The 27,663-nt window shown below is 45.6% G+C and overlaps 8 protein-coding genes across 8 annotated transcripts; 4 read left to right on the top strand and 4 right to left on the bottom strand.

Moving 5' to 3' along the window:
• Positions 1-174: 174 nt before the first annotated feature.
• On the top strand, positions 175-429 carry BDCG_17638 (uncharacterized protein; the record flags this gene model as incomplete). Its single annotated transcript, XM_045426731.1, has 2 exons — positions 175-295; positions 329-429. 2 exons carry the CDS (start codon positions 175-177, stop codon positions 427-429), a joined length of 222 nt encoding a protein of 73 aa, XP_045282289.1.
• A 4,321-nt stretch (positions 430-4,750) lies between these two features.
• On the top strand, positions 4,751-6,935 carry BDCG_07790 (mitochondrial 2-oxoglutarate/malate carrier protein). The gene is made up of 2 exons (XM_045423570.1): positions 4,751-5,707; positions 5,925-6,935. Exons 1-2 carry the CDS (start codon positions 4,800-4,802, stop codon positions 5,971-5,973), a joined length of 957 nt encoding a protein of 318 aa, XP_045278947.1. The 5' UTR covers positions 4,751-4,799; the 3' UTR covers positions 5,974-6,935.
• Positions 6,936-7,095: 160 nt separating this feature from the next.
• Positions 7,096-12,755, bottom strand: BDCG_07788 (SUMO ligase MMS21). The gene is made up of 6 exons (XM_045423568.1): positions 11,882-12,755; positions 9,755-11,808; positions 9,220-9,686; positions 8,579-9,144; positions 7,925-8,465; positions 7,096-7,859 (listed from the first exon to the last, which is right to left on the bottom strand). Exons 1-2 carry the CDS (start codon positions 12,652-12,654, stop codon positions 11,118-11,120), a joined length of 1,464 nt encoding a protein of 487 aa, XP_045278945.1. The 5' UTR covers positions 12,655-12,755; the 3' UTR covers positions 7,096-7,859; positions 7,925-8,465; positions 8,579-9,144; positions 9,220-9,686; positions 9,755-11,117.
• BDCG_07789 (uncharacterized protein) lies at positions 8,109-9,318 on the top strand (the record flags this gene model as incomplete). The annotated part of the gene is made up of 4 exons (XM_045423569.1): positions 8,109-8,424; positions 8,459-8,570; positions 8,661-8,968; positions 9,149-9,318. 4 exons carry the CDS (start codon positions 8,109-8,111, stop codon positions 9,316-9,318), a joined length of 906 nt encoding a protein of 301 aa, XP_045278946.1.
• A 19-nt stretch (positions 12,756-12,774) lies between the features above and the next one.
• BDCG_07787 (mRNA (guanine-N7-)-methyltransferase) lies at positions 12,775-15,940 on the bottom strand. Its single transcript, XM_045423567.1, has 5 exons — positions 15,683-15,940; positions 15,293-15,512; positions 13,777-15,214; positions 13,526-13,692; positions 12,775-13,449 (listed from the first exon to the last, which is right to left on the bottom strand). The coding sequence occupies exons 1-5, from the start codon at positions 15,917-15,919 to the stop codon at positions 13,415-13,417; spliced, it is 2,097 nt and encodes a 698-aa protein (XP_045278944.1). The 5' UTR covers positions 15,920-15,940; the 3' UTR covers positions 12,775-13,414.
• A 126-nt stretch (positions 15,941-16,066) lies between these two features.
• BDCG_07786 (uncharacterized protein) lies at positions 16,067-18,321 on the bottom strand. The gene is made up of 3 exons (XM_045423566.1): positions 17,572-18,321; positions 17,418-17,501; positions 16,067-17,353 (listed from the first exon to the last, which is right to left on the bottom strand). Exons 1-3 carry the CDS (start codon positions 18,167-18,169, stop codon positions 16,566-16,568), a joined length of 1,470 nt encoding a protein of 489 aa, XP_045278943.1. The 5' UTR covers positions 18,170-18,321; the 3' UTR covers positions 16,067-16,565.
• On the top strand, positions 18,256-19,745 carry BDCG_17637 (uncharacterized protein). Its single transcript, XM_045426730.1, has 3 exons — positions 18,256-18,833; positions 18,917-19,180; positions 19,289-19,745. The coding sequence occupies exons 1-2, from the start codon at positions 18,582-18,584 to the stop codon at positions 19,001-19,003; spliced, it is 339 nt and encodes a 112-aa protein (XP_045282288.1). The 5' UTR covers positions 18,256-18,581; the 3' UTR covers positions 19,004-19,180; positions 19,289-19,745.
• On the bottom strand, positions 19,673-26,689 carry BDCG_07785 (uncharacterized protein). The gene is made up of 12 exons (XM_045423565.1): positions 24,956-26,689; positions 24,312-24,446; positions 22,328-23,920; positions 22,148-22,235; positions 21,905-22,017; positions 21,738-21,785; positions 21,213-21,244; positions 20,943-21,031; positions 20,723-20,758; positions 20,610-20,663; positions 20,357-20,493; positions 19,673-20,251 (listed from the first exon to the last, which is right to left on the bottom strand). Exons 1-12 carry the CDS (start codon positions 24,966-24,968, stop codon positions 20,214-20,216), a joined length of 2,376 nt encoding a protein of 791 aa, XP_045278942.1. The 5' UTR covers positions 24,969-26,689; the 3' UTR covers positions 19,673-20,213.
• Between the last annotated feature and the right edge of the window lie 974 nt (positions 26,690-27,663).

Here is a 27,663-nt window from a genome sequence, read left to right as displayed (position 1 = left end):
AAGCTTGATCTCTCTTGAGCATTGCTCACTTATCAAAATTCACAGCATGATAATGATGACCTCATTAACACCTGAAACTGTGAACAGCTTGGTCATCAGTTCTTAGATTTCAACTATGATTGAAGCTCTCATGTTGACACTTATATCAACCTTGATACAGAATTTTGAAACAATATGAAGATCAACTTTCTCACAGACACTACTCTTCATGAACATAGCTCATTCAAGACTCTAGACTCTGATCAACACCTTTTTCATGACACTATTCTCTATCATTATACTGAGATTCTTAACAGTGAGTCCCTGAATCCTTTACTAATTAATCTAGATGATGAAGATGATACTGATAAAACTTACCTGATTATGATTTTGTCTACAACTCTTCAAAATCTTGCAGAGGCTCAAGATCTCTCAACCTCAATCATTTGAGCTGCACTAACTGATGTAGCTGCTTACTTCATTAACACTTGAACCTTGCATGTGTTATTTCAGCTCTTCATACACAAGAACATGCCATATGAACCACTCAATCCTCAAAATCTTTGATCTTTGCAGGCCCTTTTTAAGAATGTTCACTATCTGTTAATTGATGAAAAGTCAATGATTAGTTTACAGCAACTCTCATGAATCAATCAGGCCTGTCATTACATATTCTCTCATAAGAATGCTCATTTTGATGATCTCAGTGTCATTCTCAGTGAAGATTTCTACCAGCTCTCATCTGTTTTTCAAACTTCACTCTATTATAATGAGTGTATTGATTATAAAGAAGACATTCAGAGCTGTCAAATCTACTTAGCTTTTAGTAAAATCATTCAACTTACTGTGATTTGACAATAAGTGAGTGAAGATGCTATCAGCTGCCAGTTCTATGAGATCTTGAAAAATCTTCATCTTGATCAGTTAACTCTGAATGATTGAGAGTTTCTTTCAAAGCATGTGCAGACTCTTATTTCTCATGAAGCCTCAGTCTTTGAGAATGCAATTCACATTTATGCAAAGAAGTGCCATGTTCATATCTATAATAATAATGCTATTCAAAGCTGTAAACAACCTGTTATTAATATTCAGGCCACAAATGTTAATATAGACACTTCTCAGTTAGATTCTGACAAGGCTGACAATCTTCATCAGAATCTTTCTCTCTTTATCAGCTGTTAAATCATGCTTCTACAGAATATTTGAACAGACTGCAGCCTTATTAACAATGCTCTTGAGACTCTTCATAATATTATATGAAGTTCAGATGTGAAGAATCTCTGTCAAGATTCTTCATTTACACTGCTAATCAATTTTGACAAATATGACAGCCCTGCTTATTTGAAATGAAAGAACCTTAAACTTGTGCCTATCTTTCACAGCTGTCATGACTTTTCTCATATTAACCAAGCCTGCAGCCACATGCAGTTCTCTATTACAGTTGCATATGTCATTACTGTTTATAAATCTCAAGAATTATCACTTGATCAGGCTGTCCTTGATATTTCCAAGACTGAATTCCAGGCTGGTCTCACATATGTTGCAATTTCACAGGTTAAAATATATCAAGGTCTTCTGTTTGAACAACTCTTTGATTATTTCAGATTTCACTGACCTGATGATGAAGTAAGCAGAAGCATGCAGATGCATGAGATTGATTATACAAGACATCAAAGTCAACAGATAACTAAGTTATATCTCTTTTCTTTTTATAGATCTCTGCTAATCTATATTCTATATAGCTTCATTCACTCTTTATTTCATCTTTTTCATAGTTCACATTTGATCTGCTTATTCACTTGTTCTTCATTGCTGCAAGTTTTTCATTCTCTGTTCTATCATTCTCTTCACCTGTTCTGCTCGCAGATTCACTGAATTCAATCATTGAATTTGACAAATCTATTGCAGCTGATTCTATTATAATCACTGAATCTGAGAATGAGTAGTTAGCAGTCTACAGAAGGTATTAAAACAATCTGAATATTAATCTATACAGCTCAGATTTAATATAATGACATTTTTAATCTGAGAGATTGAGAATCTTCTGAGGCCTGTGTTATTGAGATCTGTGTTACATCATGTGATAAGAAATATTGAATTCTTGTGACTGTCAACACATGTATGAGAAGAAGTGAATGAATCTCAGAGTGTTTTCTTTCTCTTTAAAGAATTCATCTTATCTCTCATCTCTCATCTCTGTCAGCTGTTTTTTTTTTTTTTTTTTAGAAATCATGTCATTTATCTCTATTAATTCATCAGAAGTTCAAAAAATCATCAATGCTATTATTATAGCTGAAAATAACACCTTGAAACACATTCATTGTAAGTAAGATTCTCAAAATGATGAAAATTGCAATTCTAACAGTCAGCACAGTTCTCAACAATCTTGTTCAGTCTGCTGAGCTATTAGCTGTTAATCTCATTCTCAGTTCTGTGTCTGTGCCTGCGCCTGTCTCTGCTGTATCTGTCAGTTCTAGATCATTAAGTTAACTGTTGACTCATTTGACTGAAAGAATGTCTGAGAAGTCATTAAAGAAGCTACAGACTCTCATTAAATTACTCTATACTCATGAGTCAGTCTTGTGAGAGAGTTGTCAGATCAATATAAAAATCAATACAAATTATAAAGCTCTTCTTCTATAATTCTGTGATACTGTTTTTGCAGTTCTCTGCAGTCACTGTGTCAGAGAAGAAGACTCTTTTATCATCTGTATCAATGCTCTGAATCAGTGTTATAAAGCTTGTGTCAGTTATTATTATAATAGCACTGAAAGTTGCTGCTCTTATTATAGAAGTGAGTCACTTTTTAATATAAAATATGTCAATTTCAATACAATTAACTAATAGTTATATATAGTCAATGTCAGTAAGAAGAATGATAAAGTGAAAGAAAAGAAATAGAAGAATAAAAAGAGAAAGAAAGTTAAGAAGAAGAGTTCATTTAAGAAGTGCTCTGCAGCTGAGAATACAGAGGCTAGAGCCTTGAAAAAACAGATGATAAGTGTTGAGTCAGTTGATGATTATGATATTGAGATTTTGACTCTTTGTGTTGAAAATGAGACTCTGTGCAAGGAGAATGCAGCTCTGAAGATCAAATTCAGAACTATTACAAGCCTTCTTCAGATCATTCAAACTGTTCTTGAGAATGACATATGAGCTGGCAGGGCAGGGTGGGGTGTTTTTTGTTTTTTTCCTTGCTTAGTTAGCTGATGCTTTTGCACTGAAAAATGAATCTCTATATGTTTTTACAGTTCTATCCCTTCTATTATTATTAATAATAAGCTGTAAAATCAATCTTGCAGGGCCTTCTGTTTTGAGCTTAGCTCTGCAATGTCTTTGCACACAGAGGCTCGTGTGCATTAAGATATTTTAATTGGTTTATGACGACGACGTGGGGACCTCATCTCTAACTAGAGGATAACTATCATTGTAACTTATTAGTCTTATTAGTTAACTTAATCATTAAGTAAGTTACAACTTATTTATTCAAGAAATGAACACAGACTAATCGAATGTAGTAATGAAAAGCAAAACAAGGAATACGAATAAGAAGAGATAGAGATAACCCAGATTACAAGCAGCCAGCCAGCCAGCCAGGATATCGGATATATCTCCCTGCTAATAGTTAACTACCATCTGTATACAGTCTATATGTATAGTTACAGATGTAGTTAGTTTGTTATAAGTTAACTTACATGATTTGCTGGTTTCTTGGAATTTGCGCCGTGTACAAAATCATGGCCTGCTTTTATAGTTAGTTAACTTAACTTACCCCGCACTGTGTCCATTGGTCCAGCCTTGTTCGTTCGTTGGCTTGAGAGGAATTGTACTCTGTTGTACTCCGTACTGTGGAAGTACTTATTGCAGAGGGTACAGATACATTCTTGATTCTTGCTGTCTTATCCCATGATTTATTTTAATTCAAAAAGACAATGAGATAGTTTCAGGGAGAGATAACTAACTACACGCGCACGACTTGTTTTGTGCTGGCTGTTGGACAAAAAGCAAACAAGCCTCCAAGCCAGGGCTAGTTACCCTAATAAGTTGTCATCAAGAAGCGTAACTAATAAGGTTCTCTTTTTCCTCTCTATTCTCTGTTCTCTGTTCTCTCCTCTTCTCTTCTCTGGTAGTTAGGGTAAGTTAGGGTAGCTTTAGCTAGCTCTTGGTCTCTCTCCCCCCGGCTTCTATTCGTGCCTGCCTCTGCCTCTTCTCCTCCCCTCAACCTTCCTTCAACCTCAACTTCATCTCTACTCATCTCTTTCTCTCTCGCGCGCGTATTATATATATATATATATATATATATATATTATATATACACCACTCTTCTACTGATGTGATACAGCAGTCTCGCTACTCCCTCATTCATCCTCTCATCGTTGCTGTGCTGTGCCGTGCCGGGGGGTGTCACCTGTCGGGAGATTCCGTCACCTGCGCCGATTCCCCTCCGCCCCTCCTCTCCTCTTCTCTGCAGTGCGGAGAGCAACCTCCCCTACCGTGAGTTACCTACCATATCCCCATATCCAAACCCAGTGCTTCTACCCGTCTGTCCATCTGGCTGTCCATCTTGCTGTCATTCTCACCAACACTGCTTGGGTAGCGGCATTCGGAGAAGCTCCCCTATCGCGGTACCAATACCCCTCCTTGACGCTGACTGACTGCTTCTCCATATATAAGAAGGGTAGATAAAGGAGCAGACCAACCCTTTCCCCCTTCCTCTCTCTCTCTCTCTCTCTCTCTCTCTCTCTCTCTCTCTCTCTCTCTCTCTCTTTATATATATATATATATATATATATACGCGCATCTCATCCCCTCCGCCAGCCATGGTTGTTTCCTCTCCCAAGCCGGCCAGTGATGCCTCTCAACAATCCACCCCCCTCTTCCATAACCCTTACATCCGCCCCGCCTTACCCTTCATCAATGGCGGCTTATCCGGTATGACGGCAACGGCTGTCATCCAGCCAATTGACATGGTAAAGGTGCGCCTGCAGCTCGCCGGCGAAGGTGCCCGGACAGGACCCCGTCCTACAGCGCTAGGCATCACAAAACAGATCATAGCTTCAGGCAAATTCCTAGACCTATACACAGGTTTATCGGCCGGCTTGCTTCGACAGGCCGTCTACACCACCGCCCGCCTGGGATTTTTCGACACTTTTGCGAACTCCCTGAAAGCCCGCGCCGACGCCGCGGGGAAGAAAGTCACCTTTGCCGAACGCGCCGCAGCGGGATTGGGAGCTGGTGGCCTGGCGGCCATGATCGGGAACCCCGCTGACCTAGCCCTAATCCGTATGCAGTCGGACGGCCTCAAACCAAAGGAAAGCAGAGCAAACTACCGCTCCGTCATTGACGCTCTAGCCCGCATTTCCAAGGCGGAGGGTATCACTGCCCTCTGGGCCGGGGCCTTACCCACCGTGGTGCGCGCTATGGCTCTGAACTTTGGGCAATTGACTTTCTTCGCCGAGTCCAAGTCGCAGCTGCAGGCACACACGAACTTATCGGCTCAGAACCGAACTTTCGCCGCCTCCGCCATCGCGGGGTTCTTTGCCAGTTTCATGTCCCTCCCCTTTGATTTTATCAAGACGCGATTGCAAAAACAGCAGAAGGACCCAAAGACGGGCCAGCTTCCCTACAAGGGTGTCCTCGATTGTGCAAAGAAGGTCATTAGGGATGAGGGCTGGTTGAGATTCTATCGCGGGTTTGGAACGTATTACGTTCGAATCGCACCGCACGCGTAAGTTTTCCCCCTGTTTAACTTTTTGGAATCTGTTTCTTTCTTTCTTTCTTTCTTTCTTTCTTTTTTTTCATTCCTCTTTCTTCCAAAAAAAAAAAAAAAAAAAAAAAAAAAAAAAAAAAAAAAAAAAAAGAGGCTAGAGGAAGAAACCCGCCCCACTCCGTCTTTAAACCTTGCGTCTCCGCCCGGTGACCCCACGCTAACATTAAATCTCCAGTATGGTGACCCTTATCGTCCTCGATTACCTGAACATTCTCACCCGGTAAAAAGCGACGCAATTACAACAACAACAATCGTAGTCGGGGTCGGGATTGAACAAAAGTAGAACTCCTCTCGCCCGATACCTACGCCGATGGTGTTAGCCCCCGCGCCATTCATCTATCCCCTTCGGATCCGAAAACATAATAATAGAAATCAAATCAAATAAAAATCAAATCAATTACCGAAAACGAACAGAAACCGTGCTTCCATTCACCCAGAAGCTCGCGAAAGAAAAAGTCGCCTTTGCACCCTACATCCCACCCCCCACCCCTTCAACGTTACCAACCAACAATGAAAACGAAATTTCAACAAATTGAGCAACAAGAAAGAGGATGATAAAACACTATCTGTGGGCGGTGTGGAGTCATCATTTGGAACTTAGGAAGTCAAGCGAAGCTCCGTACATGCAAACTGTTGATTTGTAGCAATAGATCTTAGCTTATATCCATCCCAGCGTGCGTGTCTGTTATGGTTTGTTTCTTACTTCATAAATATACCATTGCAGTGCAATTGCAATTCCAAATGGCAATTATGATACGATACGGGTATTGACTTGATCATTATTGTAACCTTTTGTTAAGATTGTCTGAAATTCTTTTTCTTTCTTTTTTCCTTTTTTTGTGGGACAGAATTCCGTGCGATATTGCGAACGTGTGAATGCCAGTTTCAGTCAATACCATCAAGATATCAGATATCCATTGTATTTTCTTTGCCTTCTTTTTATATGTATTTCCAAGCTCAACTGGCTAGCTATATAAATTACTTCTCTCTTACTTTTAGTCTCTTTTGCATTCTTACAGTGCCGTGCAACAAACGAAACACAGAAAGAATATAGAAATAGTATTATTTCAAGATAAAATATGTGAGAAAAATAGAGATGAATGATAACTCTATAAAACTATAACTTCTACTAATTATTATGCATTAAATTATCATCATCAACTTAAAAAAATAAATCAACTTTGCTATATAAATTTTACCTTGTTTCTGAAGAATCTACTACTCTGTACTATCATCAGATTCATCATAGCTATCATTCTGACATTTTCATTGTCTATATTACTAGTATATATAGATGTATATAAGTTCTGAATATATCTTAGTTATACTGAGAGTCTTCAATTACAAGGCAAGTCAGCGCGCTGAAGAAGCATATCCCCAGTTTTCTACAGATTCAACGACCCGTCGGTCTGATATGGTAATCTTTGAAGTCTTCAGGAGAGTGACATCGTTGTTCTCTTAATTCATTTAAAATCAACACCTTGTGGAGTCAACTGCCATGGCTACAACTATCTCCCTATGTCTAATAATAGAGAGGCTGAACCCCCTGATCATTACAGCCGTTTGCAATCTTGCACGATGGCTAGCAACAAGTCAGCTCATCATTGCACCCAGGCCCTTTGCAAAGAGCATTTATATTCAGCTGAGCCCGCTCTCTAATCTTGCCTCCTGCCCTGTGTCGATCTCTGCACTCACTCTCTCATTCCACTTTCGAAATCTTGAGATTCATTGGGGGTGCCTATTTATCATATACTTTTGCATAGCCAGCCGGGGAAAGAGTAGGAAAAAGATCGTAGCCAAAATGGGGGTGGTCACGGTGCTGTAGCAATTTATATTGCTTGGATTGGCAGGCGCCCAGATTATCAAAGATCCGCTTGTGAAAGTGGTTCGAGATTTCAATGCAGAAATCGCCGCTGCTCTACCTGCCCCGCAAAGGTACAGCTTAGAAAAATGGCCTGAAGAAGATAGTAAATATTTCTCCTCTTCCTTGTTATGATCTATTGCTTTTGCGCTAACTCTGCTTCTCTTCCTTTTTTCTGCAGTTCATCGCCGAGGAATGCCATCGGACGTTGCGTTGGGGCGGCAGTGTTTATGAGCCAGAGAGCCGATTCTATTGCGGAGATAAATTTTAGTATCTATAACGCTACCTTCGATGATGTGAGAAACCAGTCTTACCCCCTCCACCGGGCCCCCCCTAATTCTTCCATGATTCCTTTTGCCCCAAGAATTTGTTGGGTTCGCGGGGGAAGATACACACGAAGCCGGCGTTATCTAATGCGAGAGAGGATATAGTGTCCTGATTCCTGAACCCTGGCTTGTAGGTCACTGTGCCAGTGCGGAAAGGGACAGAGAAGCCTCCATGAACCTGCTCGCCCGCCTCCCATCAGGTGATCGGGCTACGATCTCTGATCTTCTTGTCGCAGCATTCGACCAAGGCCTTGTTGTTCAACATTTCAAGGGGAATTCTGCCCTTTTCGGTAGCTCATTTCGACAAGTAGATGCTATCAAAATGCTGGTAGTAGTGATGTTCCACGGCTACCCTGGAATCCCAATGGATGAATTTATAAATGCTGTTGCTGCCGATACCTGTGTAGCTGATGAGCCGGCTGCAAAAGAACTTGAGAGGCGCGACGGTACATATGGACGGGCTATCGAGAGCGGTTTTGACGGTTGTAGTATATTTGAAAATTAACGCCCAACCTCCATTAGATGCAAGCTGTATGAGGAATCAGCTCAACCTTCTTCAACCCATCCTGAACAGACTATGGGATGCAAAGACTGGGTGCCCAAACAAGGTAGCACCAAAGCTCATAAGGCATAAGTACGTACGCACCGTACCGAGTGTTTTTCTCATGTCTCTTTTGAATTTCGAGATGAACAGTAATAGCTAACAAACAAAATCACGCATCAGGGGAATTCTGTTCCCAAATGGGTTAGGAGAGCTTGGATCCGATCCTATCTCGGGGGCGAACCCCACAGAAGTTACTCAATGGGACAAGTCCGAAGGTGTTCCCGACTATTGCTGGGCGCTGGCACAACGAAAGGGGAGTGACGGAAGAGTTTACTGTACAGCTGACCGTCTTGATGTTTTCAATGTGACCTACTCGGGTTGCCTTGATCAAGACCCCTGGGCAATTTGTCGCTACAATGATGCACAGCATTCAGCGGACACCGTGGTGGAAAAGTTCGGTCGAAGTTCCTGCAGGCCTGCGGAGCCGTGTCCGCCATCTGATTGCTTTTGAGGACAAAACTGCTGGAGGCCTTCGCGTGGGCCCGTGAAACATAATTGCAGTCTACGGCGACGCTAAAGAGAGTGTGTATATGCATGAGTCAAGCCATTGCATAGATCGCGACTCTTTCCAAAAGCGAGGCATTTTTCTAAAGGCCAAAAAGATCTAGACACATACTGGCCATCAGACTACTCCAAATCTTCTGACAGAGAGCTGTTTGCTGAGACTGGTGTGGCATACCTCTATGACAACAGCGGCAAGACACTGCTCGAGCGAGGATATGATCCATCCTGCCTAGCAAATGGGCTTAAGGCGCTGGGCGAGCATGCAGGGGAGTGAGTTTCAGAAAGGCAGCAAATGTTTCAAACGGGAACCGAACTCAAAAATCGATTTTCCAAAAGATGAGGTTGCGCCTGCGGCTGGAAACTTGAGGGTTGCGAGAATAGATGCAGAGTTGGATGGTGACTTTGGGATTGAAACTTTTCCCTAGACCTCATCCTCAGTCTAAGACCAGGGACACAAGTAATCAATCAACCTGAACTAGTACCTGTATTTTAACTGCTGTTTCATCTGAATTAGAAATGGTATTTTAGTTAGGTATCTCAGACTTTTCCTTTTCTTCTTCGGTTAAGGGAAAAGGGCAAGTCGAAGGAGTATGGTCATATGATGCTGATACCGGTGTAGGCTGAAAACCGGATCGTAAAGCTCTGGCATACTTTCAGTTTTCAATATTCAGCGGGCCCTGCCAGTCAGCTAGTGAAAGAGATACACTCACTGCAATTGAAATAACAGATTCAATCCCTGCACTACTTTCCCCCTATCTCAACCCTACAGGCTTAAGATAGCCTTGTAAGGGGTTGGATCCACAACATCGTACCGTACCCCAGGATAGCTCTACCAATAGGGCAATTTTATCACAGTAGTTGAGCACTAGCTGCTGATGTCTTCCATAGAGCTTATTCTGCCTGAGGAACTCCATCGGACCAGTCAGAAGAGAGCGAGGCGCACACCCCCCCCCCCCTGGCTATCCCCGTCACACTGGATATTAAGGGTCTCCAGAGGACCCCTGCACAAACTGTCCTTCATGGACTGCTCTCTGCCAGAGAAATGACCTTCCAGCTTTCCGCGACCACATCCTATGTCTTTCCAATAATGGCAAACGAGAACGAATCATCTTGCCTTCCAGGAAAGGTTGAGTAAGATTGGGGTTCCGGTGCCAGGAACCTTATACCCAATCCAGCCGCCCTCCTTTAACCCCATCGCATGTGTTAAACCGTGCAGTTCCGATGCCTTGCTCTAGAGCTGATCACCCAATAAGCGAGCGGAAACGGGGTGAGACATGGAGCAACCCCTCTAGTAGTATTGACGGACGGTCTCTCGTAGCTAGTCCACTTTCATTCCGGGGCATAATTTAAGTGTTTTTCCGTTCAGCTAATGTCCCTCGAGCCTAAGCCGCATGCTGTGCTAAGCTTACAGCTGTTGCAACCAGGGGTTAAAGCTTAACCGGGCTGACTGGGGGCCGTTGCACTAAAAGCTTCAAATACTTGCCCAAAATCCCTTCATCTATATTCGGTCTGTTTTGTCTTTTCCTTGGACCAGGTAGACTGTAGCATCTGCATAAAACACGGACTTAATAACTTGATTCTCTATTCTTACATCATCTGCGCCACTGTGCTGGCCGAAGTGGCCGAATGCTGCCGTGTCACGTGTGAGGCAGGCCAGGTCGAGAGTGGAGGAATGGATGAAAACTTTGCTTGTAGGTGTCGTGGGTGCGAAGGTGAATTGATAGGGTGGGTTTGGAGAAGAAGAAAAGCGCTAGGGGCGAAGAGAAAGACGGCGAATAACCGCCCGCGTGCCTGATGATGCATTTCTGGGAGATTTATTAAAGGTTAATTCAGAGGGAATTGTGTAACAAGGTGATCAGAACACTTGTGGAAAATGATGGATCACAAGAGAATAGAGAAATAATTCATTCAAAGGGTCGGGGAATGTGGATAGAAAGGGAGTGGGAAAGTTCGGAATGAAGAGCTCTGAGATCTGAATTGAACAGAGATTACAGAGTCATTAGAGTGGGATTGAGTGGATTACGCGGCTTCGACCATTGCCCAGAGCAATAGATCCATCCATCAATCAATCAATCAAGCAAGATCCACCATCTGCGTATCCGGCACCATGCTGGGCTCTCTTGATTCCTCCCGCTTGCTTTCCTGTTCCCCCTTAGGGTTCGCCTCTGCCCTTCCCCTCCCCCTCCCCTTCCCCTTCCCCTTCCTCCCCGGCCTCTCCACGACAACCTCCTCCCCCCCATCCGAGTCTTCCTCGCCGCCCTGCTCCTCTTCCCTCTCCCTCCTCTCCTCCGCTCTTCTCAACCTTCTCACTGTCACAACATCCGTATCAAGATCATGCATAGAAATATGCACCGAGCACACAGGACACTCGACGCATGGGACACGCTTGCCATTAGAAGGGATAATTATGCGCTTCTTACTCCGTTCAATCATCGCGACGATGGCAGTCCGCTCGAAGCTATGGGGACATTTCATGCTTTTGACAGGGTCTGTGAAAGGGAGGAGGGTTATTGGGCAGCGGAGGGAGACTCGTTCGCTGCGGATGGCTAGGTCATCGGAGTCGTCTAAAGTCGGCTCTACCTTGGCATCCTTTGCCCCGCTGGAGGTGTTGGTGGTTGTGGCTTCGCCAAGGGTAGCCGTAGTAGGTTGTTCAACGTCTGCGAACCAAGTGGACGGGTGCGGGAGAGGCGGGATCTCATCGCCAGGATATTTCGATTCGTGCACTACGCGGTAGAAACCAATGTATTTGTCATTGGTTGTGTATCTGATTGATGATTTGTGAGTATCAATATGTAAATATGAGATTGTGTCCGGGCAACAAGTCGAGGAATGCATACCGATCTGTCAACGACGTCTCCTTCCACTGGGCCTTCTTCTCCTTCAATTCCGTCCGCAGCACCTTGGACGTTCCACCATTTCGTATCTGGGGAGCCTCCTCTGCGGAAAGTTCACCATCATCTTGATCCTCCCCTTCATCTTCTTCACTCTCCTCCCCAGGCCGCCTCCTCATCCTCCTCCGCTTCGCCTGCGGCTGCGCGGCTACCGCCTCAACCGCCTGCTGATGAATCCGATTCAAACCATCCGTCAACGAAATAGTACGCGCCTCCGCATCGACAATTTGGCGCATCTTCTCCTCCAACTGGCCTGTCATCGTCTTCACGCGCTCTTCCAAATCAACAATTCTAATATTCACCTCTTCACCTTCCCCATCACCCTGCTCTACTTCCTCATCATCCTCCACATCCACCGCTTTCCTCTTCATCCCCGTTCTCCTCGCCTCTCGCGCCTTCGCGTCGGCCAGTCGATCATTAACCATTCCCGCGCACTCCGTCAACGCTTGCGCGGCAGCCTTTAGTTGCGTCTGCATCGTTGTCAGATGCGGGAAACGTTGCAGTTGGCCGAGTTTATGTGTCGTAGTGGCGTTCAAAGGGGCGACTTGGGGCTGGTAGGTGGGTAGCTGTAGAATAGTGCGACGGGCGGGCTGACCTTGTCGCCGATCGCTTGCTCCCTGGACATCGGAGCGGCGCGCTGGTCTGTTACTTCGGGGTTCTAAGGGAGTATCGCGCGAGGGAATTGATTGCCTAGTGCGTGGTGTGTGATTGACGGACATGGTTTCGGTTTCTGAAGTGTGAGTTAATGGGAAATATTGTTGAGAAGGAGGTCCGCAAGTTGAACCTCTGGCTCGTAAATGAGATTTAAAGTGAGATTCCAAGTTGGGCGGATGAGAACAGCGGGAAGACGCGACGTGATGGCGCTAAAACGTGACTAGTAAGCTCGAAGTCATGTGATATGGCTCCGCTTGGTCAAGGATATTATTCCATTTGAGCTTGAGATTTTCGGATTCAAAACGTTCGTGGACATCAGTGAGGCACATAGAACGGTGGCTATGAATATACTATTATTTTACTGAAAGCTACATAAATCGTGCTCAGCTTTATTCACTGCATAAGAGCGGATTGTAACTCTGAACGATCAATATATGTCGTATGTGAAGTATATGACTGAAGAAAGCGTTTGAATATCACAGGCCGTGTCAAGTCAAAGTCTTCAGATGTGGATAGATGTACTGTACATAACATGAAGAGATACCAATCAACTGGAACCCTACCGGACTATGCCTGCCCATATGTTTTCGTGTATGCGTAATTGTAGTTTCTGTAAAAGTTATAGTAAAGTAGAGCATCATGAGATAGAATAACCGAATTTCGAAATGCCAATAAACAAAAAAGAAATCAAAAAAACACAGGAAACATGTCTAGCGTAAAATGCATGGCATGGAATATGCAAATTATGTGACAGACGTAGTATCACAAGGGCACCACGTAGACGGAGGTTAAATAAGTTAGCAGTCAGTAGCTTAATGAACATCGTTAGACCTTGTAGAAGCAAAACGCATGGTAAAAGCCTACAGCAAAAAATATGTTAGCCTAACTACATCTCAACCAGCCTAGAACAGTTAAAACAGAGTAATAAAGACATACTAGCAGCTTCCAACTCCTCCTCATTGACAAGCATAGGCCCACCTCCTCGCGCCCGAACGCCCATGCGCTCACTGAGTGGTCCCAGGATAGGATCATCCTTCTCCTCATTCCATATATCCAGGAAAGGCTTGCGGTATTGAAGTTCCAGATTGTAATCTTGCGTCAAACTGAAGCAGGGAAAAGATAATAGAATGGGTTAGCACAAGGCTCAGTGCAAAATGTAATAGGCGTATATACTGTGTGCTACTCACGCTCTGAAAGCTTCCCATGGTACGACATATTCCGGAATCTCCTCAACAGCCTCTTCCATGAAATAGCTATATTTCCAGCCAAACGCAGGGCGAAAAACACCATCCTCGGGCGTCTCGCCGGGGAACCGGACGCGATAGATACTGTTCCCCCACTCGGGTACTGTCATTGGCGATTCCTCCACTTCACCATCCTCACGCTCACTATCAAGCTTAGCAGCCGCGGCAGCGGCAGCAACCTCCTGCTGTTTCTTTTTCTCATGGAATTCCACAACTTTGGCGCTGAGCACGTCTGAATTGGGCCCTACGCCGATGAAACGGCCGCCCTTCTTCAACAAACCAGCGACATTGTGCAGCATCTGCCGGGCCTTCTCTTCGCTCTCAAAGGCATAATGCATGCTAAACATGGAGACGACAATGTCAAAGCCACCACCGCCCCATCGAGCCGCCATCATCGACCCATCAGGCCCAACGCTTCCGTCAATACCGACTTGTTGCACAATCGGAATATCACCAACCCATTCACCGAAACAGTCCTTAGGATAAAATTCCGCATGGAAGAGTGGATGACCTCTACCCCTAATCCTGTCCTTCCCTCTTCTCATGCTAATGTATCTCTCGCGAGCCTGTTCGATAGATATTTCCGCAGGATCCAAGCCCACGTAAAGATCTACCGGTTGCGGAGCCTGCTGCCACTTGCCCAGATCACCCCCCTTACCACATCCCACATCGATGACAAGCAGCTTTTTCTCTTCTGCAGGCTCCGCGCCAGCCCAATCCCTCCCGTTTGTTCGAGCCAAGAATTCCTCATCAGGAGAGAACTTCTGGATAACCGTACTTTTAATCCAATTGTTAAAACTTCGCAGGCCCTTTATTCTGCTATCTGTCTTCCGCCATTCCCTACCTCTTTCCGGAACCGCATTGTAATGTTGACGAACGACATCGTGGACTCCACGCTCTCGCAATGCCAACTTGGCTTCCTCCTCCATCTGCCGTCTTCGTTCCTCCTGTCTGTGTTTCAGCGCTTCAAGATTTGCAGACCCGATCCGAGCTGCTCCACCCGGTCTCTTTCTTTGTCTTGGGGCAGAAGCATCTGGGGATTCAGAACGCCGTATTGGAGAAGGTGACGGTGACCTGCGCGTTTGGAGGCCTCTATGTCTTGAATCGGGAGAGCGATCGCGAAGTGAGTAAGCAGATGGCGGGGCCTTTCCACGTTTTTTATTCTTCAGTGAACTTTCTTCCTGCCGTTTGCGCTTTGACACCGGTCGTTGTTCGGGGGCGGGTTCTGTTTTTTCGGGCTGGGGGTCATTTTCCGGCAATTTTCTCTTCCTTTCGTTGCTATCGGTCTTATTCTTTTGTCGGGCCTCTAGTGGTTCCGCGTGTCCATTGTGAGTTGATTTGGGGCTCTGGGAGGATGGTCCACCACTGCGTGGCAATTCATCTATATTGAAGGTCGTGAACATTAGAGGCTGTTCCTATATTTTCCTGGGCATTTTGAAGGGTGCTAGGAAATATTCACCGTGCGCTATATCCGAGGAAGAGCCCATTGGAATAAAAGAAGGAGCAGCGGAAGGGGTCTGTTTCTTGTGGGTAGAATGAGACGAAAGAAAAGTCGACGAGTGTTTGGTGATGTTATTTTTGTTATGGTTGTGAGGTGGAGAGAAGCTTCTTTCAGGCTTTGAGCCCCTGCCGCCACTATTGATAGTTTCCTGCGGCGTGGAGTGGATGGGCGGAGTCTCCTGCAGAATAAGCCCGCCAACGGGTCCAGATCAGTCCCACCAGGCGCTTGAAAGCTAGGAAGAATGGAGGAAAACCAAGCGGGCCGAAACATGGGTTAAACCCGTCCCACGGCGACGCGACGTGCCCTTTAAACGGATGTAGTTTAACTTCAAAATAAGCGGTAGTATACCTTTTTTAAAGAGTTGTATGAAGGACTCTTCTCTTCATTATTATGGGCGGGTGTGGATCCTCGTGAACGCAAAGCTTCATCGTTCGTCTGTTCCTCTTCGGCTAGTTCATGAACCTTGATGCGCTCTGCCGCACTAGCTAGTGGAGGACCATCATCAGAGACGGTATACGTGTCTCGGGCTGGATCGTACATTGTAATGGAAGCACGTCTTCTGTCAGCAGGGGTGCGCGCAGCCATTTCTGTCTAATTGCATACTGGCGACGGGGTATGTCGAGCGTTGTCAAAAAATCGCATTTGGAGTAAAAGTCACGTGCCCGTTGAGCCTTGCTGAGGTAATCTGACAGGGCCCTTGTCTTTATTGGTACGTACCAAACCCCTAGGTACAGTTCCCAAATTGCAATATTTTGTATATCATTCATTTGTCTCTAATCACTGCTGCAGTCACCCAATTTGACATTGTAATAGATAGAATAGAAAACACATGAATAGAATAGAGCTAGTTACTATTAGTTTAAAGAAAATATGTAAGAAGAATAGAGATAAATGAGCACATTTAAATATCACGGCACACTATTTGTCTGGAAATCACGAAAGTCTCAAACTTATGAGACGGCACTGTACATCGATGGAGGTATCTACGTGGTGGATTTCAGCCACAGAGCTCAAGAACGTTGCCATTGGAGAAAGCAGCAGAATATTGAGATCATAACACTCGATGGAAATTGGACGCTGAATGAACATGATGGGTATAAATGTAATATACATGCTTGGAAAAGCAAACCAGAGGAATCGCAAAACCAACAAGAAAGGCCCGCTTGAAAATATGCCAAAGATCGGATCGTCATTATTAACCAAGTGATATAATTCTCGTATCCCCAGCAGCTCATTTCGTTTTCTTCAGCCCCTTCACGTGTAATGACTGCCTCACTCTCCGCAGTTTAGTCCACCATTCTCTATCCCGTAGTTTCTGCGTTTCATCGTCATCAACCTTAGCTTCTCCAGGACTTGCCAGAGATTCCTGACTAGTTATCTCAGCGGAAGTTGATGGCACATCACATCTCGTCCGTCGACGATGCATAGTCTTAATCGCCTGGCTCAAAATCTCCCAGCCGCTCTGCGGTTTACCGTTGAAACCATGTAAGCCAGGTTTCCCGCCACCACTCTGCGTTTTCGGATTGACCCATGGGCAGTAATCCATATGCTCATCAACGACGTCGAGTTTAGTGTACACAGAAACACTCCCATCCTCCTTGGGTTTATACATCCACAATCCCAGCCGGCGGAAACAGGCACCGCATGTTGCTAAGCCTGCGCCAACATCGGGGCCAGCATCCCAGCCAAAAGCCGCAAGTACAAACGCCGCTTTATTTAGTTCGGCTCCTATCTTCTGGGAAGATATATTGCCGTGACTATCGCCATTCTTGGTGGCTGGCTGGGGGGTATTGTTGGTAGTTTCTCTTCGTGTTTCTCTCTGTGTTTCGGGCTCTAGGTTACCACCTAGCAATGCCGGAGGTAATATACTGATGGTTCCGTCTAAATCCAGTTTAGACGGCGGTTCGATGTTTTCGATTGGGGGTAATTTAGACTCGAGACGGGCAAGATTCAAATAACGCGCATGTAGACCATTTACTGCTGTTTCCGGATTTGTGAGCGGCAGCCTCTGAATAGTGTCTAAATTCAGGTGTTAGCAAATCCCAATTCTCACTTTTCCATCTAGAAGGCGAGTCAGAATTACCATCGCATCCACTTTTCCGCCACGGACAACGTTCCGCATGGCCAGCTGCTATTCGTTTGGAATATTCCTCCACCAATCTAGCCTCTACTATCCAGTCAGAAAGAAAGTTTAAAATTTTATCGAAAAGAGAGGGAGAATCGGGCGATGTACATACCAACTTCCCTCCGCTCAATAATTTTGTCAGTATCATCGTCGCCCACATCATCCACCTCTTCTGGCAGCTTCACAACAACAGCACGACCACAGCCACCCACACATTCTACCCGCATAACATCCACGCACGACCACCCGCGCTTTGCCCATTGAACCTCATTTATGGCAGCTGGCTTTGGCGACCATCGATCTACTCTGCGGAACGTCTCGAGCCGCTCGAGAAATCGCTCACGGTCCCATGGTACGAAATTTGGGCGCTGCTGTGATGACGGGGACAGAGAGGAGTGTCGGGGTATATTCGACACGGAAGGCCTAATAATCATATCCTCGGAGTCGGTTACGGAGCCCGACGAAGCCAACCGTACCTTTTTGATAGTTGGATATTTCGCTGGGGTGGGAGAGGCATCTTTGGCTGTCGAAGAGTCTGCATTGGAAGGTTTCTGTACATTGGCGCCGGACAGCGAGTCAAGAACCCTGTGAAATTTCCGCTTCTTGGTAGCCAGCGCGTAAGACATCTTGCTGATGTTGGGCGTTTCAAAGCTCCCCGGGGTGTTGTTCGCATGTGTTGTGAGATGGTTAAATACCCAAGCAGAGTGCATTTGGCATCATGTGACTTGGCCGGCTTTATCAAGCTCATCCAGCTTCCATCCCAAGAACAACCAATAATGCTCTCGCTTGGTACATTATTACATGCACTTTGCTTATTTGCCTTCTTTGCACTTCAGCTAAGCCTAGCTATTTACTAGCTCTACTGTTACCAGCACATTTCAGCATTGACTGATCCATTGTTTGTGATCCACTTCAAGCCTCATCAGTGAAACTCAACTAGCATGCCTGGGACTTGGACAAGGAACCAAATCCTAGTTGTATTAAATAACCTCAATATCAAAACACACTTCAGCTCACTGCATGACTATATATCTTGTTTGATATTTTTCAGTAAACCACTGCCGACCCGTTTCCTTAATAATTAGCATACAACGAATCTAGGCGCTCTGAACTGCTACAGATATGGACATGTATCAGGTCATGGAAGTATATTCACTTTGGACCATAACCCTCACGGCTGCTAGAATTTCTCAATGGAAGATGCCTATCTACCGCAAAATACAGTGTCCTAATAATTTTGCATTGGCATTGCATAAAAGAAACAAGGACATTTTCATTGTTCTCAAACAGAGCAGTTATGCAGGCATTCTTCAAGTCCCTTTACACACACATGATATGTTTGCAGACTCGCGTGCAGTCAAGACACACTATTGGGTATGTCATTCTGTTCTTGAATGGAGCTCATTTGTTATTGGGTCAATGTATTTATGTTATTCATACTGATTTATTCAGCACAGCATGAGCACATCCTTATTCACCATAATCAGCTCCTACATACAAGTGCTGATATTGATATCTTCTCAGATAGACTTCATTTATGCTAGCATAAGAGCTAGGTCATGATGTTGGGTATTTAACAAATTGTCCTGTCGACTTTTATTAAGACCTCTACTTCAAACCTCTACAGGAAAATTTCCTCAAAAAGTATTGAAGTGTCCTCCCATTTCACAAACAGGCCCCACATTCAAAGCCGCACAGCAATAAAAATATAGTTCTTCCAAGTGAACCACCCTGATCCCCCTTTACACCTTCCCCTCCCTAGAAGATATCAAATATCCGCTCACTTTCTCAGGCCCGCGAGAAACCAATCAGCTAACAAACCCATACAGACACCATGAAAACATACGGAGCGTTCTCTCTCCCGCTCTTCCTCACCTACGCATCGCTTATCAGCAATGCACTAGCCCTTCCATCCGGAGAGCTCGCAGAACGCCGCCTGGAGTGTCCTATGACATGCCGTGTTCGAGAAGACTGCTGCGGCGGAAGGACCTTGTGCATTGAAGGGGAATGTGTTCCCGTCCCGCGGATTGGGATGATCCGCGAATGGGACTGACGGATTAAATTAATGCCTCTAATTTGTTTTAGAAACACTTTTATTCACTATATTTCTAGATCTAACATGTATAGCTCTGTCAATAGTCTTGAGAGTGTACCCGGGGGGGATATTCGGTATTGTGCAATGGAACTGGCGAGTTTCAAAGTTTTTTGGGTTTTACGATTTTGTCGAACTAGATAAACTATCCCAGAGATTCAAGGATTCTCTCCTGGGATCAATATTACCTTGGATTACTTATTCCACTTCCTCCCTCTTCTTTCTTCTCGCTAAGCTCTCGCATTGTTCATATGAGTTGGTGCAGCTAAGAGATTCGGCGTCAACCACAGACATAATAAATCCGTACACAAAGCTCTACTTATCGCAGGTCATTTCAGCATACCCGGACGCCTTCGTAGGTTACGGCATCGAGCAAAAAGCGTGAGAAACAAATGTTACGGCAAGTAAAATGAATTCAGAGAGTCGAATCCATACACAAGTCCATTTCCATACCCGGAGAACCGCAACGGATGGAACATCGTTGGGAAATGGAACAGTGGTAAATGAAAAATGAAGGATGGGCCCGCAGCTTTGGATGATGCTGGCCAAACATATGTATACAAGCCTATCATTTCTGGCTCAATAATAAAATGTACAGTACATACACCATTACCCATAATTTTATACATGCATTTCCCTCACTTCTTCTACGCCGAAGAACCCTACGCCGTTCCTCCTCGTCGCTTATATTTTCTCGGATCTAACGCCCCATTTAACAGCAAAATCACCAACATAGGGAGAGGAGATGTTGGGATCACGGCAGCAAAGAAGGTGCCCAAAACCATGGAAATAAACATATACATACCTTTCCGATTCATTCGCCTCCTATCTCTCGTTCCCTTACCCCCTTCCCAAAACCCACTGCCAGTCTTCCTAGTGAGTGTCGAGTGGCAGATGCCACAGCTCTCTGGACGGTAGATCTGCTCACGGGAGCAAAAACCACTAAAAATAGGCGAGGAAAAATAAGTACATGCAAAGGAATCTCGTGAAGGAAGAATTGCGAGAGAATTTGATCGGTATTTACGAGAGTAAGTAAAAAGTGTAGAAGCCCAGCTTACCATATCATTCGGTTGGCATGTTCATTTGGATGATCCGTTGCAGCGTCATGGCACCTGTAAGAGCGATAATATTAGGTTCTGTTCCCCAATTGAAGGGAAGTAACTTAACGTACCTATCGCAGGGGAAAACCTTCAGACAACAAGAGAACCTGCGTACAATAGTAAGCCATTATTAAAATGTTATGAAGTAGTTGATGAAACAGCAATATAATTACACTAATTGCAAAGGGTGCTATGGTGTGGGTACTTGCAGCGGCTAACTAAGTAGCTGCATAGGAATTGGCACAGGATATCATAGAAGCGGCCCCGCCTGAGCTTAACATGTCCACATACCTAAACCATCGGTAACTCTTCCCATAATGCGAGCATCGGCCGCGACGAGGCAATTCCTGTCCAGCTACGATCCCCAAAGCTTCTTTTGGCTTCAAAGTTGTAAAACGGATATGTCAGTATAATTACCAATCCGGGTGCGACTTCCTAGCGGAAATTGGCAAAAGAAGACGTTGGTTATGAATATCGCGGCTGTATGTACGTAGCGTATAGATGAAAATTGGAAAAACCAAAACGATGTCTTGTAAATCTGCTGGAAAAAAAATTACGCACCTTTTTCACCTTAGCAGGAGTATGAGAGGTACCTGTTACAAATTAAGCAGCCGGTCAGTCCTAATGGATTCCATAAGGGCAATATTGCGCACATTTCCCGGAAAAGTGCGAAAAAAGTGTAAGAGTGCGTCGGGATCAATAAACGGATATACACGGAAAAGTAGCTAAGATGATGTTTGATGGAAAGAAACATGCGCAGGAGCATGCCATCTCCCCGGGTCTCAGGCAGAGATGAAACGGAAACTGGACAAGGGTAAACGCAGGGTATAGATAAACGAAGCCTGAAAATCAGATGCAGATTGCCCGAAAGAGGGAAAGGGAGGGTCAGGCAGCATACGATGAAGGTAAAATTAAGCGGGCGGAGCTGAGAAGAGAATATCATCCCCCATTTCCGAAATATGGGCTGTTGTGCAAGGGGCGGCCACCCTCGTACAAAGGCGTTATTTAGGGAACAAATCAAGCATATTCAAAAAATTCGATAATGAAAATAATTTCAGCCGACTGATTTAGAACTGGTCAACTTACCTCCTCCAGCGCTCACTAGTAAGAATTTCACCTCGGGAATTTTGAACCCTACGGGAAAAAAGAATTTAGTTAATGTTGCAAGTCGCCGACAACGCACTCAAAATCCAAGGAGGGACAGGGATTATCCCGTATCCTCGGGTAAATCCCATGCTTCTGAGAGAACATACTCATTTTATGGTGACATCCACGACAGACTGGCGACGCATCGTCTCCTCGAACCGCAACAATCCCTGGTGCGGGGTAGGTGGTAGAACATTCGGAGCATGTAGGGATAAAAGTGCTAGGATGATATAACAACAATGAGAACGGTGTCTTTCTAGTGATGGGCCAAGGTGGTAGATGGTGTTGCACATATAGACCGTAGCTTGCGTGGTTGCGAACGGCCAAAGAGGGTTGTAATTTGTACTTACCTAGGAAGCAGGTCAAACGCAAGGCATCCCTCCAGATCCAGGTACCCCGCACGATTTGAACTGGGGTGCATTAGTTCGCGGCGAAATCCTAGCCACAAAAATTCCAATGTATGTTAACTAAACTTTGCAATTCTCAACGTCGATGAGATCGTTAATTTCATGGTATATTTCTGCACCTACCAACGCTAAGATAGTTGCCGCACTTCTTGCACGACTCCACCCGTTTCGGGGGCACGCTGATACCGTCATCTCCAATTTTGATATTTTTCATATCGAGAAGTTTCTTGCACCGCTCACATTTCAAGGTTAAATGTAGAGCTCTCAGTTCGAGGAGCTCAATACCCCGGAGTTCCATTGAAGGAAACGACAGGGCCACATCGCGGCCTGTCGGAGCTGGGAGCGTTGATGAAATACTGACACCACCACCCTCATCATCGTCATCATCGTCAGTAGCGCTTTCTTCGGATCCAGAGTAGTCAGAGTCGTCACTATCAGATTCGTCACCCTGCCTGGGCGATATCCATTCTGGTGGGCGAGGAATGACCTGAATATGTGGTCGATCAGCCAGCTCAGCCGGCACTTCTGTCTCCTTGGTCTGGGGTTCCAGTGGAGGTGCAGTAGCGGATAATGGGGTTATTTCGTCAGCTATTGATTTATTGTTCAATGATAAAGAAGTAACCGCACGACTAAGTTCGGCACTTTTAGCTGGCTGGGCTGCGAGAGTATGTAGCATTGTTGAAAGGTAATTAACGTGCGACGTCAAGCTCGCACTAGAATTTTCTATGACATGCTTTTCGAATAATGCCTCTGTTGCTCTGGCCGAGTTGTCATTGACCCCAGGAATCCTAACTTGGCAAGGCTCAAGGGGATATAACAGGGGGACAACCAAGGTAAGCGTTTTCACAGATCTAAGAGATTGAGGAATTAAATGTGGCTTGAGTGGATTGAGAGGGATGGTAAATGAAACACCATCCGAAGATTTGGAAAATAACGGCATTCTACCTAGGCGAGAGGTAAGTTGAGTAATCTCTTTCTCGCGTCGTTGACGAGCTTGCTCCATTTCTTGACTCATTGCTGTTTCGCGAGGTTGCTTCACCTCCCCCAACCAAGGAGTAACGGTTGCTTCCTGGTCGGCATAACTATCAGGTGGCGCTGTCACTGCCTCCGGATTTGCCATGTTGAAAATATTCGAGAGCGATCTATCAAGAACGTTCAGCTGTTTTAGTAGGGTGTCCGAAATACGAGTCTTCGTAATATTTTCGAATTCTTCCTGGATAAGTATCTTCTCTCTCATCCCTATATTCTCGTCTACTATTTCCAGGGAAGGCGTCCCTCGTAAAGGATAGTCCAGGGGCACATGCATGGCGCAGGCCAGACTTTTCAATAAATCAGAAAAGTCCGGGTCAGAAGGATAGATATCGAATGTTAGAATCGTTCCATCCTCATCAGATCTCTCCTGGGGATGAAAACGGCGCCTAATTTGATTGAGTTCAAACTCCCTAGGATTATCACGCTGGGCACGTGGGGTTGGTCGCTGAACAACTCGAGGTTGGGTACCTTCGGAACCTCGGGGTGAAGAGCTGAATGCCGAGGCTTGGGGAGTTGATCCGCCTTCATTCCTATCCTTGGGGAGTAGGGCCTCATTGTCAATTGCAGTTTCGAGTCGCGGATTGTTAATATACGAAGAAGGAATCGGATTCCCTGACGACGCGGCCAAAGAGTCGTGCGGCGCCGTTTCATGTGCAAAAGGACAATCATCACCAGCCCGGCATCCTTAGAAGAGGTCAGCATTAAAGACAAGGTGGTATGGTAAAAGCCCAAAAAGTCATGGGAACCAGACAAAAGGGGCAGCAAACGAAAATTCGAAAGGGGACCACCAAAAAACAAAACACAGCAATTTTGGCGCCCAAGAAATATCAAACGGATATATGGACGGGCCAGTTGTATAAGGTATAAACAAGCAAGTGTCGTTCCACAAACAAGTATTATGAAATTCCAAAACGAAGTAATAAAAAAACCATTATGGTATTGAAAAGAGACAAGAGATGAGGGAAATGCAAGGCCGAAGATTACAGGGGGACAAATACAAACAACAAGAAATCAATCAGTCAATTAATCAATCACCAGCATCAAGTGAGGACGCAAGGAATTCAATGGGGCATACCCTTTTTGGACCCGAAGTACCGGCACCTGGTCGATTTGCGATCTGGGACTCTGCGGGCTGGGGTCGGCCGTGTATCTATTTGGGTGGGATGAGGCTGAGCGCTTGCCAACGCAGCGCTCACGGGAGACATTTGTCCTATGTTAAAATAAGAATATTGAGTGAGCGTGTGACCAAGGACATGCCGGGATGGGCGATACAAATAAAGAACGTGTCAAAGCGCAGGGGAACCCGCCCAGCACGCAGGGACTGGCTGAGGGAAAGACAGAGAACGGGGAGGGCGCCTAGTCATGACATTTAGTAGGCTCTTAGGGCGATACAACTCAAGAGTTGCGCTCGAAGTAAGGGGGGGAGTGTGTGTCAACTGTGGCAGGCGAGGAGCGGAAGTATCCATGCAGCCACAGCGGCCCGTTTGGACGCACAGGCTGCCAGAAAAGCTTAAGGCGGGGGGGCATTGGGAAATGTTTGGCAGGCGGGTAGGGTAGGGTAGTCTGTAGCCTGCAGCCTGTATAGAGGGCCGGAAAATATGTGAAGAGAGGGCGGGTAGAGTGGTGACATCGAAATTGCCAGCGCATATTTCTCTTGCCACCAGATTTTCTGGTCGTGCTGGTGTTTCTTTCAGCCGCGATTTCCATCAAATGACCTACCGTGGTTATCCATCCCAATCTACTGAGTGGGTGAGAGTGGTCTTACAGCAGTAAGCTGTATGTCTGTATGCATGTATGTATGTACGGAGTCACCAGCACGCCGCAGGCCAAGTACAGTAGAGTAGATGCCCCAGTTGGGATGTGCCGTGCAGTCGGGGCCGATCTGCCCTGTAAATGCGACTCTGTTGCCAATCGACAGAGCTGACCAAGCACGATGCAACCTGCAATGCGATGATGATGGTGATGCTGATGATGATAACTACTGGCTGGCTGTTTGGTTGGCAACCCCGGGATAAGCCTCGTGATTTCTTTATAGATGACCAGCTGGCTGTCCGCTCTCCAGACAAGGACAGCCAATATCAAAAAGGGAAAACAGAAAAGAGTAAATCAAACAGCTTCAGCCGCTCTGTAAAGGAACCTTCCAATCCGTGTTGCAGGCAAGTGTGAGCGACTAGACGACTAGAGATATAATTTGCGGGGACGAAAAAGCAGCCGTCGGCGCCGGAGCCCTGCACGCAAGTCTGGTGACCGGCCAGCGGACGCGACGAGGAGACAACACAAGAGACAGCTCTCGATGCTGGCCAAGGCGCGCTCCCTGATGCGATCGGGGCGGGCGGGAGAAGAGGCGGGGGTGATGGTTAGCCAGTCAGTTCCCAAGGCAAAGCACACTCGAGGCGATACGGTGGCGATGAATCATCTCCAATCCCGCAAGTTTAGCTGCAGAGCGGGATGCAGAAGAGCGCAGAGCGGTCAACCACGTGAGACTGCTCCTTTGTCGCCTCTCTTTGGGTTATAGCAATGATAGGCGGTGGATGTTTTTGATATCTCGTTCAACTGACAAAACCGAAGCTGGAGATACAACACAACGGAGGCATCCTGGACTGTGTGGCAGGTGTGGCACTTGTAAGCAGCCGCCATCCGTCCCTTGGCTTCGTTTCTACAATGTATTTGCTGCGCACGAGTACTGTCTACATTCGACCAGAATACTCGGTACGAAAAGGAATACTCTGTGATATGAAACTACGACGTATGGGAGGAAAGCTACAAAAAAATAAAACTAAAATAAAGAACATTGCTGACTGGTCTGGTGTGGTCCCTCTTGTGCTCCCTAACACATGTACAGAGTACGGAGTAAGCCAACTAATAAATAACAAGCCTCCGATGGGATGGTGGTCAAGCACAGTCTTCAGGCTAAAAAGCCTTTTGAAACTGCGGGAGATCTCCCGTACGTTACGCTGCAAAGTCGTCATTCCTGTCGTGCATTCGCAGCTATCCCGTGATTGCCTCAAAATCACCGATCGCGGAAGCACGTACGTCCTTTTGCAACGAGTCACCTAACTAACTCCAGCCATCGAAATATGGCCCTGACCGCGGTCAGGCAGGATGTGCTCAGACGACAGAAGCCCCGCTCCCTGTCAGGCATCGAGCATCCCACAAGCAAATTTTCCCCGGGGGGGGGTTTCCCTCCACCCAGTTCTCATTCCTATCTTCCTCTCCAAGTCGGCAGGCCCCGATTGACCCACGCGGAGAATTGCGAAAGTCCAGCGCATCAATGCATGTCTGAGTCATTCTTCTTCTTCTTCAGAGCCAGCAAGCGAGCGAGCGAGCGGTGAGGATGAATGAGACTCCTTGGCGAAAGGCCTCGCTCTATCGATTCTGTATCATCTGGTCTGGGAACTAAGATTGCAGGATGAAGGGTTGAAGGAGGCAAGACTGATGCTATTGACCCGACCCTATTCTCGCTGGTCGCGGGTAGGGTAGTATTTGGAAGTACCGTACGGAGTACATGTACATGTACATGTACATACAATATTAAGGACCACGGTAAAACATTTTTTTGTCAGAGGAGTTTCGGGGGAAATCTCCCCCTCAAAACCATCACAGCCATACAGAGTAACAGTAACACGACATCTACAGCTCGGACAGCTTTGCGTGGACAAGCCGTGGGCATCTCGATTCCACGGGCCTTTGTCTGCAATAGCGGGGAAGAGTTAGGAGGGAGAGTTACTTTTTATTGTTGTCAACAGGAATCTTCCGATGAGCTTATTTTTCAATTGAGAAATGGACGATAATGAACAGGAATTCTCTGCAGGCCCACGAGGGAGGAGATATTCAGAAAGCTCTCTCGGGGTGTTGTATAGTGTGTAACTCTGTATGTAAATCCGAGAACAGCCATTCCGGCATACGCCCCATGTGTATTAATATTAAATGTAATACACGAGGTATCTCCAGAGTACAGATTGCCTGAGCTGGAAATAACGTGTACAGAGTATGAATGTCTAGAAAATTTCGCCAGCAGGAATAGGTCATTGCATTCTTGACATGGCATTCCTTTACGACCAGTCTCTTAGTAGTCATAGGGTCTTTAATGTACATCTCTGTTTCAGCTGACATGTTTGATAAAAGTAAAAATCTAGCTGCCAGACTTCTATCTTCAATTCAAAGATATCTATGAAGTTCAGATCTGAATCTCAACTCCAGCAGGATTCCTGCCTCTGTCCATGATGTGTATGAATTTAGCCAAGTATAAATCTCTTGTTTGTTCAATAGGTTTTAATCTTTTTGATATCAGATAACTAGGAGTGACCACACCCCGCTATAATGACATGTACAGGGAATGGTGTGTACATGTGTCCTGATTGTATTACTGATTGTATGATATCCATAAACAATAAATGTAGAAGTAGAAAGCAATATCTGATAAAATA

Source organism: Blastomyces dermatitidis (assembly GCF_000003525.1).
Source record: "Blastomyces dermatitidis ER-3 genomic scaffold supercont1.9, whole genome shotgun sequence".
Classification (NCBI taxonomy): domain Eukaryota; kingdom Fungi; phylum Ascomycota; class Eurotiomycetes; order Onygenales; family Ajellomycetaceae; genus Blastomyces; species Blastomyces dermatitidis.
Note: the sequence above shows the minus strand (reverse complement) of the source record. Positions and strands in the feature narration are given on the sequence as shown.

Bases quoted from the DNA above. Each gene is read 5' to 3' on its own strand.
- BDCG_07788 (XM_045423568.1), bottom strand. From the start codon at position 12,654: ATGTCCGTCAATCACACACCACGCACTAGGCAATCAATTCCCTCGCGC. The intron at 11,809-11,881 runs GTATGCATTCCT...ATCATCAATCAG, and splicing joins GAGACGTCGTTGACAGATCG to ATACACAACCAATGACAAAT.
- BDCG_07787 (XM_045423567.1), bottom strand. From the start codon at position 15,919: ATGGCTGCGCGCACCCCTGCTGACAGAAGACGTGCTTCCATTACAATG. The intron at 15,513-15,682 runs GTATACTACCGC...CTTATTCTGCAG, and splicing joins CATACAACTCTTTAAAAAAG to GAGACTCCGCCCATCCACTC. The intron at 15,215-15,292 runs GTGAATATTTCC...CCTTCAATATAG, and splicing joins TTCCTCGGATATAGCGCACG to ATGAATTGCCACGCAGTGGT.
- BDCG_17637 (XM_045426730.1), top strand. From the start codon at position 18,582: ATGGACATGTATCAGGTCATGGAAGTATATTCACTTTGGACCATAACC. The intron at 18,834-18,916 runs GTATGTCATTCT...TATTCAGCACAG, and splicing joins CAGTCAAGACACACTATTGG to CATGAGCACATCCTTATTCA.
- BDCG_07790 (XM_045423570.1), top strand. From the start codon at position 4,800: ATGGTTGTTTCCTCTCCCAAGCCGGCCAGTGATGCCTCTCAACAATCC. The intron at 5,708-5,924 runs GTAAGTTTTCCC...TTAAATCTCCAG, and splicing joins GTTCGAATCGCACCGCACGC to TATGGTGACCCTTATCGTCC.
- BDCG_07786 (XM_045423566.1), bottom strand. From the start codon at position 18,169: ATGCACTCTGCTTGGGTATTTAACCATCTCACAACACATGCGAACAAC. The intron at 17,502-17,571 runs GTATGTACATCG...ACTGGATAGTAG, and splicing joins TATTGAGCGGAGGGAAGTTG to AGGCTAGATTGGTGGAGGAA. The intron at 17,354-17,417 runs GTAATTCTGACT...ACCTGAATTTAG, and splicing joins GCGGAAAAGTGGATGCGATG to ACACTATTCAGAGGCTGCCG.
- BDCG_07785 (XM_045423565.1), bottom strand. The intron at 21,245-21,737 runs GTAAGTTGACCA...AATTTGTAACAG, and splicing joins ACTAGTGAGCGCTGGAGGAG to GTACCTCTCATACTCCTGCT. The intron at 20,252-20,356 runs GTATGTATATGT...ATGGGGCGTTAG, and splicing joins GAGGCGAATGAATCGGAAAG to ATCCGAGAAAATATAAGCGA.